The 12,849-nt window shown below is 37.5% G+C and overlaps 4 protein-coding genes across 4 annotated transcripts; all 4 read left to right on the forward strand.

Annotated features, from left to right (window-relative positions):
- Window positions 1–548: 548 nt before the first annotated feature.
- On the forward strand, window positions 549–4,411 carry LOC102578155 (probable pre-mRNA-splicing factor ATP-dependent RNA helicase). Its single transcript, XM_006359569.2, has one exon. It carries the CDS (start codon window positions 710–712, stop codon window positions 4,232–4,234), a length of 3,525 nt encoding a protein of 1,174 aa, XP_006359631.1. The 5' UTR covers window positions 549–709; the 3' UTR covers window positions 4,235–4,411.
- A 1,189-nt stretch (window positions 4,412–5,600) lies between these two features.
- Window positions 5,601–7,634, forward strand: LOC102578823 (auxin-induced protein 15A-like). Its single transcript, XM_015314511.1, has one exon. It carries the CDS (start codon window positions 7,160–7,162, stop codon window positions 7,406–7,408), a length of 249 nt encoding a protein of 82 aa, XP_015169997.1. The 5' UTR covers window positions 5,601–7,159; the 3' UTR covers window positions 7,409–7,634.
- A 1,033-nt stretch (window positions 7,635–8,667) lies between these two features.
- LOC102579156 (auxin-responsive protein SAUR21-like) lies at window positions 8,668–10,556 on the forward strand. The gene has a single exon (XM_015314491.1). It carries the CDS (start codon window positions 9,004–9,006, stop codon window positions 9,250–9,252), a length of 249 nt encoding a protein of 82 aa, XP_015169977.1. The 5' UTR covers window positions 8,668–9,003; the 3' UTR covers window positions 9,253–10,556.
- A 1,072-nt stretch (window positions 10,557–11,628) lies between these two features.
- On the forward strand, window positions 11,629–12,848 carry LOC102579480 (aquaporin-like). The gene is made up of 3 exons (XM_006359573.2): window positions 11,629–11,738; window positions 11,874–11,952; window positions 12,033–12,848. Exons 1-3 carry the CDS (start codon window positions 11,629–11,631, stop codon window positions 12,828–12,830), a joined length of 987 nt encoding a protein of 328 aa, XP_006359635.1. The 3' UTR covers window positions 12,831–12,848.
- Window position 12,849: the final 1 nt, after the last annotated feature.

The raw sequence follows: 12,849 nt of genomic DNA on the forward strand, positions 1-12,849 counted from the left end.
CTCACCCACCCCCAAAAAAAAATTTAAGTTTGTTTTTAAAAAATATTTTCAATTTCAACAATTATTTTCTACTCTAGTAAAAATAAAAGAAATTTTTCAAAAACATTTTTCATTCATAAATCAAACACTAAATTATTTTTTTGAAAAATATGTTCTACTCACCAACCAAACATGAGAAAATAAGCCAAAAATCAACTTGTTTTCCAAGAAAACATTTTCCTTCATACCAAACACACCCTAAATGTCTACTTGTGTACGCCCAAAATTGGAGGGCATAAATGCTAAGCTTAAACCAAGTTAAAAGGTATATTTATATATTATGTGTTATTTAAACTTATATTAAGAGTAAATTAAAAAGTTTAAAGTTAAATAAAATGGAGGTAATTGTAATTAACTCAAATTTCAATTGCTATGTACTCTACCTTATTATTTTGAATTTTATGAAATTTTTAAAAAGGAAATAGGATTCTAAACGTGTTTTTTTTTGTCTGTGAAAATAAAATAATGTCAAGACTCTATTACCTTTTATTTTTGTGGAAGAGGAAAAATCCTAATAATTTGTAACTCTACAAAGACAAGTTTGAATAGTCAAATTGAGTTCCTTCTCTCTAGACTCTCTTTCTATATTTATCTCTCTTTGTAAATTAACTCCGTCGGCGACGCCCGCAAGTCTACCGTAAGATTTCTTCAGGAGCTATTCGTCTGAAGGATGGGAGCCGACATCGCAGAAAACGAGTTGAAGAAATTGGAATACCTCTCGCTAATTTCTAAGGTATGTTCTGAGTTGGAGGCGCATTTAGGGTTTGGTGATAAGGTTCTAGCTGAATTTATAACTGAGCTTGGTAGAAATTGCTTAACAGTAGATGAATTTGATGACAAATTGAAAGAAAGTGGTGCTGAAATGCCCGATTATTTCGTAAAAACATTGCTCACTATAATCCATGCTATTTTGCCGCCTAGTGCCAAGTCCAAGTCGGAGAAGGAGTTGAACAAGGATGGCAATGATTCCGAGTTTTCAGCTCTGAAGATCAGAGATAATAGGGATAGAGTTAAGGAATTGGAGAAGGAGATTGAGTTGGAGGCTAATAGTAAGAGGAGAGATGGGGAGGGAGAAGAACGGGATAGGAGGCGAGAGAGCGATAGAGATTATAGAAGAGAAAGGGGTAGAGACAGGGATAGGGATAGGGGTAAGGATCGAGATAGAGATGATGGTAGAGCTGAACGTAGGGCTTCAGAAAGGCGCAGAGACAGGGATGGAGATGGAGATGTATATGAAAAGGGTAGGAGAGATGATTATGAGCAAGACGGGGATGATGATCGGAGGGATAGGAGAAAATCGAGGCATCATGTGGATGAGCCAGAGTTGTATGCAGTATATAAGGGGAGGGTATCAAGGGTGATGGATTCTGGTTGTTTTGTTCAGCTGAATGAATTTAGAGGGAAAGAAGGCTTGGTGCATGTTTCACAACTTGCTACTAGAAGGGTTAGTAATGCCAAAGATTTAGTAAAACGGGACCAGGAGGTTTTTGTGAAGGTTATCTCTATTAGTGGGCAGAAGCTGAGTTTGTCAATGAGAGATGTTGATCAGAATACAGGAAAGGATCTGCTTCCATTGAAGAAGAGCGCAGGCGATGGTGGATTGACAACAAATCCTTCAGGCATGAATAATGAGGGCTCTAAGACCAGGATTGGCCTGTCAGGAATCAGGATTACGGAGCAAGAGGATGTAGCTCCATCACGTAGACCTGTGAAGAGGATGAGTTCACCTGAAAGGTGGGAAGCGAAACAACTTATTGCTGCAGGTGTCCTGGGGGTCCAGGAACATCCCATGTTTGATGAAGAAGGGGATGGAATGCTATATCAGGAAGAAGGTGGTGTTGATGAAGAGCTTGAGGTTGAATTGAATGAAGATGAACCCCCTTTCTTGCAAGGGCAGAGTCGTTATTCAGTTGATATGTCTCCTGTCAAAATTTTTAAAAATCCTGAAGGATCATTGAGTCGTGCTGCTGCACTACAATCAGCTTTGATAAAGGAGAGAAGGGAAGTAAGGGAGCAGCAACAGAGAACGATGCTTGATTCTATCCCAAAGGATCTCAACAGACCATGGGAAGACCCAATGCCAGAGACAGGTGAGAGGCATTTGGCACAGGAGCTGAGGGGTGTTGGTTTGTCTGCCTATGACATGCCAGAATGGAAGAAAGATGCTTATGGTAAAGCCGTGACCTTTGGCCAGAGGTCTAAGCTATCCCTCCAGGAGCAGAGGCAGAGTCTTCCTATTTACAAATTGAAGAAAGAACTGGTTCAGGCTGTCCATGATAACCAGGTCCTAGTCGTCATTGGTGAGACAGGTTCTGGCAAGACAACACAGGTGACACAGTATCTAGCCGAGGCAGGGTATACAACGAGGGGAAAAATTGGCTGTACTCAACCTCGTCGAGTGGCTGCGACATCAGTCGCTAAGAGAGTTGCTGAGGAGTTTGGTTGTCGATTAGGTGAAGAGGTTGGTTATGCTATTCGTTTTGAAGATTGTACTGGGCCAGAAACTGTTATCAAATATATGACTGATGGTATGCTTTGGAGGGAGATCCTGATTGATGATAATTTGTCCCAGTATTCAGTCATAATGCTTGATGAAGCACATGAAAGAACGATTAACACTGATGTTCTCTTTGGTTTGCTTAAGCAGCTTTTGAAGAGAAGACCTGACCTTCGTCTAATTGTCACATCTGCAACTTTGGATGCAGAGAAATTTTCTGGTTATTTCTTTGACTGCAACATCTTTACAATCCCAGGAAGAACTTTTCCAGTTGAGATACTCTACACAAAGCAGCCAGAAAGTGATTACCTTGATGCGTCTTTAATTACTGTCATGCAGATCCACTTGACAGAACCTGAAGGTGATATCCTCCTCTTCTTGACTGGTCAAGAGGAGATTGATTATGCTTGCCAGTGTCTCTATGAGAGGATGAAAGGACTAGGTAAAAATGTTCCTGAACTGATCATACTACCTGTCTATAGTGCCTTGCCCAGTGAAATGCAGTCCAGAATTTTTGATCCTGCCCCTCCTGGGAAAAGAAAAGTTGTTGTTGCTACAAATATTGCTGAAGCTTCTTTGACAATTGACGGTATATATTATGTTATTGATCCTGGATTTGCAAAGCAAAATGTCTACAATCCAAAACAGGGTCTTGATTCACTTGTTATTACCCCAATTTCACAAGCATCAGCAAAGCAACGAGCAGGGCGTGCTGGACGAACTGGACCTGGGAAGTGCTACCGTCTGTATACTGAGAGTGCATTCCACAGTGAAATGTCTCCTACTGCAGTTCCAGAAATCCAGAGGATAAATCTTGGGAACACCGTTATTATGATGAAAGCAATGGGTATTAATGATCTTTTGTCATTTGATTTCATGGACCCACCTACCCCTCAGGCTCTCATATCTGCCATGGAGCAACTTTACACTCTTGGAGCACTGGATGAAGAGGGGCTTCTGACGAAACTGGGAAGAAAAATGGCAGAATTTCCATTAGATCCTCCTTTGTCCAAGATGCTTCTTGCTAGTGTGGACTTCGGCTGTAGTGATGAGATCTTGACCATTATTGCTATGATTCAAACTGGAAATGTCTTTTACCGACCAAGGGAAAAACAAGCGCAGGCCGATCAGAAGAAGGCCAAATTTTTTCAGCCTGAGGGTGATCATCTGACCTTGCTTGCTGTTTATGAGGCTTGGAAAGCGAAAAACTTTTCAGGTCCATGGTGTTTTGAAAATTTTGTCCAGTCACGATCACTTAGGAGGGCACAGGATGTCAGAAAACAGTTGCTCTCCATCATGGACAAGTATAAATTGGATGTTGTGAGTGCCGGAAAGAACTTCGCAAAGATCCAGAAGGCAATTGGAGCAGGTTTCTTTTTTCATGCTGCTAGAAAGGATCCTCAAGAGGGTTATAGAACTTTAGTTGAGAACCAGCCAGTTTACATTCATCCTAGCAGTGCTCTTTTCCAAAGACAGCCGGACTGGGTTATTTATCACGAGCTTGTTATGACAACAAAGGAGTACATGCGCGAGGTGACCGTGGTAGATCCTAAATGGCTTGTTGAGTTAGCACCAAGATTCTTCAAGACGGCTGACCCAACAAAATTAACGAAGCGCAAGAGACAGGAACGTATTGAACCTCTTTATGATAGATATAACGAGCCAAACTCATGGCGATTGAGTAAACGCCGAGCGTGATATCCTTTTTTTTGTTTATGTTCTGTGTTGGTTTAATGAAATACCCACTGTTTGTTTATGTAAAAGTGACCTATATATGGTCAATCTAAAACATTACTTTTGACACTTGAGCACTTCTTTCATATAAGCCTTTTCCCCACTTGACCTATTACAGTTTTCACTGAAGTGGACTCAAAATTGTTTTAACCTCTCTGTTGTATGCTTTTTGCTAGGGAAATAATCTTTGGTATTGAACTTCAATTTGTTTTCATGTTCGAAGTATGAATGGTTAAGCTTGACTACTTAAGTGCCTTTTGAGTAGAATCAAGTTTAAAGTGGCCCAAACTGGTGACATTTTCAGGTCACTCAAAGGATGAGTAGAATTAATATTTTTTATATGGAACTGTACTGCTGTTAGCATGCTATGGTTACTCGAGCTCAAATGTACAAGAGCTGCAGCTTTTGGGAAATAAAAAGTCTGACAGACTGTAATAGTAAAACTAAATGTTGTGATATACTAATATATATGTTACATAGATCCTTCCACCGTTTTGATTTACCTAAAGTTAATGAAAAGCTTCATGTTCCCATACCAGATAGGTACACACACCTGTATTGAAACATTCCTGCAAACAAGTCCTTGTAAGTTCTAACATAATATAAATGCTACATGTTCGGCCTCTGAAGGTGAAACAACTCTTTGTTTCCTAAAAAATCCCAAATCACGAATAAAAAATGCATTTCTGATTGGTAGGTTGTGATTTCCATCTATTTCAAGGAAATGTATACCGGAAAACCATGTAAATGACAAGAAATGTCTGGGAGTATATGTAGACATGAATAGTCACAGCTAGGCTACATTTCTTCTTTAGCATTTAGATTGTGATCTGATATGTTCTGAAGATATCAATACTTTGACAATTTGGTGGAAGACAAAACCATGTTACTTCAGATGCTATTGTCTTCTGTGGGTGCCCATGAAATAACTCTTCACTATCAGCTGGATTTTCTGAGTTTCCATTTGGCCTATATAAACACATCCAAAGAGGTCTCTACCACCACAGCTCTCAACAAAACTTGAACGTATTCTAAGCTTTTTCTGATTTTGAGGTTTTACTAAAAAAAAATCATGGCTATTCGCATGCCTCGTATAATCAAGAAATCTGTTACATCTGGAGATGTTCCCAAAGGCCATTTTGTTGTATATGTTGGGGAGAATCAAAAGAAGAGGTATGTGATCCCGATATCATTCTTGAGCCAACCTTTATTTCAAGACTTGCTCGGTCAAGCTGAGGACGAATTTGGCTTTGATCATCCAATGGGTGGTCTCACAATTCCCTGCAGAGAGGACATCTTCATCGACCTCACTTCTCGATTAAGGAACTGAAAAAGAAAACTTTCTTAACAGTCTGTAGAGTAGTAAAGAAGGATACACAAATCTGTATAGAGAATACAACTTTTGATGTTAGATTAGGTAGATTTAGTGAAACTTTTGATGTTAGACTAGGTAGATTTAGTGAAACTTTAGCTCCACAAAGACTGATTGTTAGTCCATGTCAAAGGACAAATGACTTGCTTTTTTCTACTTCAAAGAAATTGAAGTATTGAATGAATGATGGTTCTATTCAGTTAGTATTGAATTTTTTTCTCCTTGTGATTCTCTAATTCCTCTCATTGAATATCTGCGCCAAAGTCTCATGTGTTGCTAGTCATTATGAGTCAGAATCAAGTTTAAAGTGGCCCAAACTGGTCACATTTTTGGGTTAGACAAAGGATGAGTAGAATTGAAATTTTATCTGGAATTATGCTGATGTAAGCCACTATGATTACTCTAGCTCAAATGTACTAAAGCTGAAGCTTTTGGGAAGTAAGAAGTCCAACTGAGTGTCATATAGAGAAACTAAATGATGTGATAACATTTATGGTACATAGATCCTTCATCCGTATTGATGTACCTATGAACAGGCGTCACATAGGATAGCTATTGGTACTTAAATGAAGATTGTTCAAAATACTCTTGATATTAACAAAGAACTGCATGTTTCCATACTGGTTTAATTGCACACACTTGTATTGGAACGCTCCTGCGAACAAGTCTTTGTAACTTAATTTAAAAGCTACAGGTTCAGCCTCTAATTAAAAATCTGCACGAATGCATTTCTGATGGTCTTCATCTGGAGTACTTCCTTAATGTGAAAGCTTTTGTGTCCTATGACCTAACTGAAGAATCACATCTAGCTTGAACATAGGTCTTCATTGTTCTTATTTGACCGAAATGTCAGAATATAAGATAATAATATTATTTTCATATGCAGGACACATGGTTCCTTTGGTACATGTTATTATGTTTAGAGTTTATCAAATTCTCATATCTACATAGCTACTTACAGAATCATTTTTCACTTAAGGAGCTCCTGGCTGGCTGCAACACAAGTTAACAGTATCCACAAGCCAAGCTGTCATCATTGACTTGTCTGGTATTTCTGAAACCTCCACTAATTTTTTTTTACCCAAGTTGTAAGATTAGACAAATATTTTGGATTAAATTCAGGATCAGGTTAAGAAGCATCTGGACATCCCACTTCCATTGTTCTGTTGGTATGTAGTGGTGGATAATCCATATATTTTTTAGAATAAATAATTCTTGGAACGCAACGTTAAAGGTAGGGCCTGTTGTCTTGAGTTGATGTGACCTAAGTCACCAATACATTGGCAATGAGTTGAAAGCAAAACCATGTTACTTCAGGTGCTATTGTCTTCCATGGTACCCACAGAATAGTGATTAACAGGACTCTCTTAGTTGCCATTGTCCTATATAAACATTTTCGAGAAGGTGTCTACCACTACAACACTCAGCAAAACTTGAAAGTATTCAAAGCTTTCTCTGCTTTTGAGGTCTTCAGTATTTTTTTCTTTCTTTTCTCATCTATACTAAAACTAAATATAATGGCTATTCGTATGCCTCGTATAATCAAGAAATCTGGAGATGTTCCCAAGGGATATCTTGCTGTGTATGTTGGGGAGGAGCACAAGAAGAGATTTGTAATCCCCATATCATTCTTGAGCCAACCTTTATTTCAAGACTTACTCAGTCAAGCTGAGGAAGAATTTGGTTTTGATCATCCAATGGGAGGTCTCACCATACCCTGCAGAGAGGACATCTTCATTGACCTTACTTCTCGTTTGAGAAACTGATGAAACTTTCTTTCACATTTTTGTAGAGCAGCAAAGCAGGATTTGCAGTCTGTACACTTAGGATTTAGAGAAAATAGTAGTTGATGTAAGAATGAGAGTTGTTACTAAAGTCTGACTAGGTAGATTAGTGAACTTATCTCTGTAAAGGCTGATTGTCATTCATGTCATGTCAAAGAGATGAATAACACTTCATTTTTTTCTACTTCAAAGATATCGAAGTATTGAATCTTTATCACTTTATTGTTCCATTCAGTTTGCGTTGATACTTTTTCTCCTTACGATTCCATATGCTCACGTCCTGTGGTTTGGTAACGTTTACGGACCAGAATCAAGTAACTTGACCACAACCAGGCACTCTGTTGTGTTAGTCAAATAACAAATACACCTGGAATTATACATAGAAATTAGAAACTAAGCTACAGTTAGAAAAATAACAGATAATAAGCGCAACCATTGCTCTACAGCTTCCTATTAAAATGGGAAGTTAGGAACTTAGGATCTCGAAAGAGCTTTGCTTACAAAGAATGAGTCTCTTTATTCAAGTTACTCATCCTTCATATGGAGTAGTTAATGTACTTAATAAATGTTTTAACCCACCAAACTAGAGGAAGTTCAGCTAGCGTTTGAGTCTAACAACCTTCAGCAGATGCACATCTGAGCTCCTTTTATTCTTTTTCTTTGTTCTTTGTTCTTATTTAACCAAAAGTTGAGAATTTCCTGTCAGGGTATAAGATGTTGTTTCACATGTCTCATATCTAGAGAGCTGAGTTATTCTAACGTCATTTTTTACTTAAGGACTTGCTGGCAGGCTGCTATACATAATACAAGCTAACTTAGCTGTGTTCACATGCCAAGCTGTCAGCATTGTTTGATATGCTTGGAATCATAACGCTTCAGAATTTGCTATGTTCAGATATATTGAGCATTTTATTGTGAGTGATAGGGCCTGTTGTCCTTGAACTAAGGCCTAATGTTAATTTGGTGTTTTAAGTATTGACAAAGGTAGGCCTCTCCCATGTTACCTTTTGTTTTTGATAATAAGAGAGGACATTTTTGTGTTTTCAGAGTTTGTTTTTATCCTAGTGATTCAGGAAAATATAAGCTCTAGGTTCGGAATCTTATTTACAACAACAACAACAACAACCCAGTAAAATCCCACTAGGTGGGGTCTGGGGAGGGTAGAGTGTACGCAGACCTTGCCACTACCTCGTGCGAGGTAGAGAGGCTGTTTCCGGAAGACCCTCAGCTCAGGTCGGAATCTTATTTAAAAATTCCAAAATGAGGATGCCTTGCTCAAGTTGAAAGCAATGGTAGGGACTGCTGTTCTTGAACTAACAGTGTCTTAATTTAATTCACCTGGAAGGCAAAAGCATGTGATACTTCAGTGACATTGTCTTCTGCTGGTGCCCACAAATTTATTTTCAACACATAACAGGATTCTATGAGTTGCCATTGCCTATTTAAACACATTCAAAGAGGTGTCTACCACCACAACTCTCAGCAAAATTTGATAGTATTCAAAGCTTTCTTTGCTCTTGAGGTCTTTGATACATATTCTTTCTTTGTTTTCTCATCTATATTAAAACTAAAAGATCATGGCTATCCGTATGCCTCGAATAATCAAGAAGTCTTCAGATATTCCCAAGGGTCACTTTGCTGTGTATGTTGGAGAGGAACAGAAGAAGAGATTTGTGATTCCGATATCATTCTTGAGTGAACCTTTATTTCAAGATTTGCTTAATCAAGCTGAGGAAGAATTCGGCTTTGATCATCCAATGGGTGGTGTCACAATTCCCTGCACCGAGGATTTGTTTGTTAATCTTACATCTCGCTTGAGGAAGTGATATGAAAACCAATCCCCATTCTTTTGCTTACACAATTTTGTAACTATGTTAAGCAGGATTTTCAGAGTGTACAGTTCAGGAGTTAGAAAAAACAGTAACTTGACGTTAGAATTAGGGGAGTCTAACTAGGTAGACTAATGAATTTAGCTCCATAAAAGAATGGAGATGTAATACCCTTTGTGTCTTGATTAAGTTGACACTTTTCTACTTCAAAGGAAATTGAAGCAATGATAGTTTTTTACTTCTATGGTTCCATTCAATTCCTTATATTGATTGAATAACTCATTGCAATATAAAAATTCTGTGTACAATGAGCTTGTTGATCGGTTTTCTTTGTTCTTATCTGATCCAAGATCTTAAGCATTTCCATTCCTGATTAAAATGTGTAAGTTAATTTACTTATAATAAGATATGGCATCTGTACTTTTCTTGAATATTGAATACAGATATCTGGCAATAACAAGATTATGACTTACAATAATGGAAATTTGGAAATTGTAGCCTTCTGTATTCTCTGTTATTTGGAAACATTTACTCTGCTGAGATAATTTGAGTAATTATTATCTAGATAGTTGATCGTGCATAATGACTTAGCATGAGGGACCAAACAACTTTGTCAGATATTGCTGTAAATTCATTTCTAATTGTAGAGTTGTTGAATTACAAGACAATTACACATGGTTATAATTTGATCAAAGATCATGTGTTAGACAATTACCTTTTATCTATTCGATTTCTAAAGATCCTCTGTTCTCTATCTAGTCTGTGGCCTGCTGTTCTTCAGGCACAATGGCCTAAAATCATATATACTTGACAATGAGTTGAGTAGCAAAACCATGTGATACTTCATGTGCTATTGTCAATCAACAGTACAACAAATGCCTCTCCACCAGTTAAAATCTTATATATGATTGATTTGTTTTCTCTTATAAATGGACACATGACAGTTTGCATCTGGGGTATGTTACAGTCCTAGTGGATAGTGTTCCAGACACAAATCATCACAAGACACCACCATTTTTATGGATTTGATTCTGAGAGATCCTTTGTTCCATGTATGAGAAAAAAGGTAGGACCTATTGTTGTTGAACTTATATGAGCTATAATGTTGTCAATTAGTTGGAAGACAGAACCATGTGGTAATTGATATATCATTGTCTTCACCACAAATAATGAGATTTTATGACTTGCCATTTGCTTATATAAACTTGTTTTGCGAAGTTGTCACCACCACAACTCTCCACAAAACAAAGAATACTACTTGAAGCTTTTCTCTTCTTTCAGGATCTTAAAGTATTCTTTCTCTTCATACTTTGCTCATCTTAAATTAAAGATCATGGCTATTCGTGTACCTCGTATAATCAAGAAGTCCTCGACATCCCTAGAAGTTCCCAAGGGACATTTTGCTGTTTATGTTGGGGAGAAGCAGAAGAAGAGATTTGTGATACCAATATCATACTTGAGCCAACCTTCATTTCAAGACTTGCTAAGTCAAGCAGAGGAAGAATTTGGCTTCGATCATCCAATGGGTGGTGTCACAATTCCCTGTCCAGAAGACATTTTTATTGCCATCACTTCTCAGCTTAGGATTTAAGAACATAGTTAAGATCATTTTTTCTTTTTATAGGTCTCACAATTTTGTATACAAATTAAAGCAGGAGATCCATATTGTACAGTTGATTAGTTACAAGTTAAATGAGACTTAGCACCACAAAGATTGGTGCTTTTTGACTAATTCAGAGAATACAAATACCTCATTTTCTCTAACAAAAATTGTGTTTCCTGGTTTATGTTTTAACAGTTTTACTTCAATCAGTTATCAATTGGCCTGCAATATGCCCTAGACTATCTAATATAGCTCCAAGCATATATTAACAACAACATACCTAGTGTAGTCCCATAATGTGGAGTCTCGAGAAGTAGAGTGTAAGCATATCTTACCTCTACCTCGGAGGTGGAGCTCCGAGTATCTACAACTTTATTTATCTATTGCTATTAACAATATAATATTAGATTGGGTTATCTACAAGGGGAACTTATTAAAACTAAACATGCCAAAATATGACTTTGTTTTTTAATCTTATTTCTTGGTAGGACATAAAACATATATATGTCGTGAAGTGTTGAATAGAAAGGATTATGCCTTATATTTAGGGTATATGCGTGAAAAGGGATCTTAGACTAAGTGTATTTTGACACTAACAATGAATAGAAATGCTATAAACTAGTCCAGCTCGATGGATAAACATACAAATATATATTTTTAAAAAGAAAAGTAAAAAAGTAGTTAATTTAGGAAGCTTTATACATATATAACCCACCAATGAACATACTTTTTCATGAAAAAAAAACATAACTTGGAGAATTTTTATCATTATGGATGCTACTAGTGGAAATGTTCTAGGGGATGAAGAAAGTCAGCTTTCTTTTGGAAGTAGTAATAAAATTCAACCTACTATCTCTTTTACACAAAAGCAAGTATCCATGTTTTCTTTTTAAATTCTTCCCTCACCACTATCCATGATAAGCCTCAAAGTATATTTTATCTTCTTTTTTTGGTTTGATATCTTTTCAATTTGTTCTTACATATATGTATGGTGTTTGGCTTCTTTTTTTAACAGCTTAGATGATGAAAAGAAGAAATATACTTGTCTCACAATGGCTGAAAGGCTGGGCTTGCCAGACTTCTTCTCTTTGGACGTTAGTATATTTCATCTCTTACTCATCTTTTATATGACGGTATTGACTAAGCACAGAGTTGACTATTTTTTTTTATGTAGGTGTGGCGAGCATCAGTTGGAGAGCTTTTAGGCTCTGCGGTTCTTGTTTTTATGTTGGACACCATAGTGATTTCCACCCTAGAAAGTGATGTCAAAATGCCAAATTTGATTATGTCAATTCTCATAGCAATTACACTCACCATTCTAATCCTTGCTGTTTTTCCTGTGTCTGGTGGCCACATTAGCCCTGTAATTACCTTCTCATCTGCACTTGTGGGACTAATATCAATGTCACGAGCCATAATTTACATAGTGGCACAATGTATTGGTGCTATATTAGGTGCACTAGCACTCAAAGCTGTGTTGAGTAGTACCATTGAACAAAGATTCTCTCTTGGTGGTTGTACCGTTACGGTAGTTACGCCTGGGCTCAATGGGCCGGAGATTGTGGGCTTGGAGATAGCCCAAGCATTTTGGCTCGAGTTTATGTGTACATTTGCTTTGCTTTTTGGTTCACTTTGGATGGCCTATGATCATCGCCAGTCCAAGGCACTTGGGCTTATTACTGTCATGTCTATTGTTGGGCTTCTAGCAGGGATTCTTGTGTTTATTTCAACTTCAGTTACTGCTAAAAAAGGCTATGCTGGAGCTGGAATGAATCCAGCTAGGTGCTTTGGAGCTGCTTTTGTTAGAGGAGGCCACCTTTGGAATGGGCATTGGATCTTTTGGGTTGGGCCTGGACTTGCTTGTTTTGCTTTCTACTTCTATATAAAGATCATTCCTTCGAATCATTTCCAAACTGATGGATACAAGTATGATTTCTTAGCGATAATCGAGGCATTGTTCAATCAGAGATAGGCTAGTGGTTTTTGCAAAT

Source organism: Solanum tuberosum, unplaced genomic scaffold, assembly GCF_000226075.1.
Source record: "Solanum tuberosum cultivar DM 1-3 516 R44 unplaced genomic scaffold, SolTub_3.0 scf00290, whole genome shotgun sequence".
NCBI classification, from domain to species: domain Eukaryota; kingdom Viridiplantae; phylum Streptophyta; class Magnoliopsida; order Solanales; family Solanaceae; genus Solanum; species Solanum tuberosum.

What these genes read in the sequence shown, in the direction of transcription:
- LOC102578155 (XM_006359569.2), top strand. Translation starts at nt 710, where the DNA reads ATGGGAGCCGACATCGCAGAAAACGAGTTGAAGAAATTGGAATACCTC.
- LOC102578823 (XM_015314511.1), top strand. Translation starts at nt 7,160, where the DNA reads ATGGCTATTCGTATGCCTCGTATAATCAAGAAATCTGGAGATGTTCCC.
- LOC102579156 (XM_015314491.1), top strand. Translation starts at nt 9,004, where the DNA reads ATGGCTATCCGTATGCCTCGAATAATCAAGAAGTCTTCAGATATTCCC.
- LOC102579480 (XM_006359573.2), top strand. Translation starts at nt 11,629, where the DNA reads ATGGATGCTACTAGTGGAAATGTTCTAGGGGATGAAGAAAGTCAGCTT. An exon ending in ACACAAAAGCAAGTATCCAT is followed by an intron (nt 11,739 to 11,873) that starts GTTTTCTTTTTA and finishes TTTTTTTAACAG; the next exon opens with CTTAGATGATGAAAAGAAGA. An exon ending in CAGACTTCTTCTCTTTGGAC is followed by an intron (nt 11,953 to 12,032) that starts GTTAGTATATTT and finishes TTTTTTATGTAG; the next exon opens with GTGTGGCGAGCATCAGTTGG.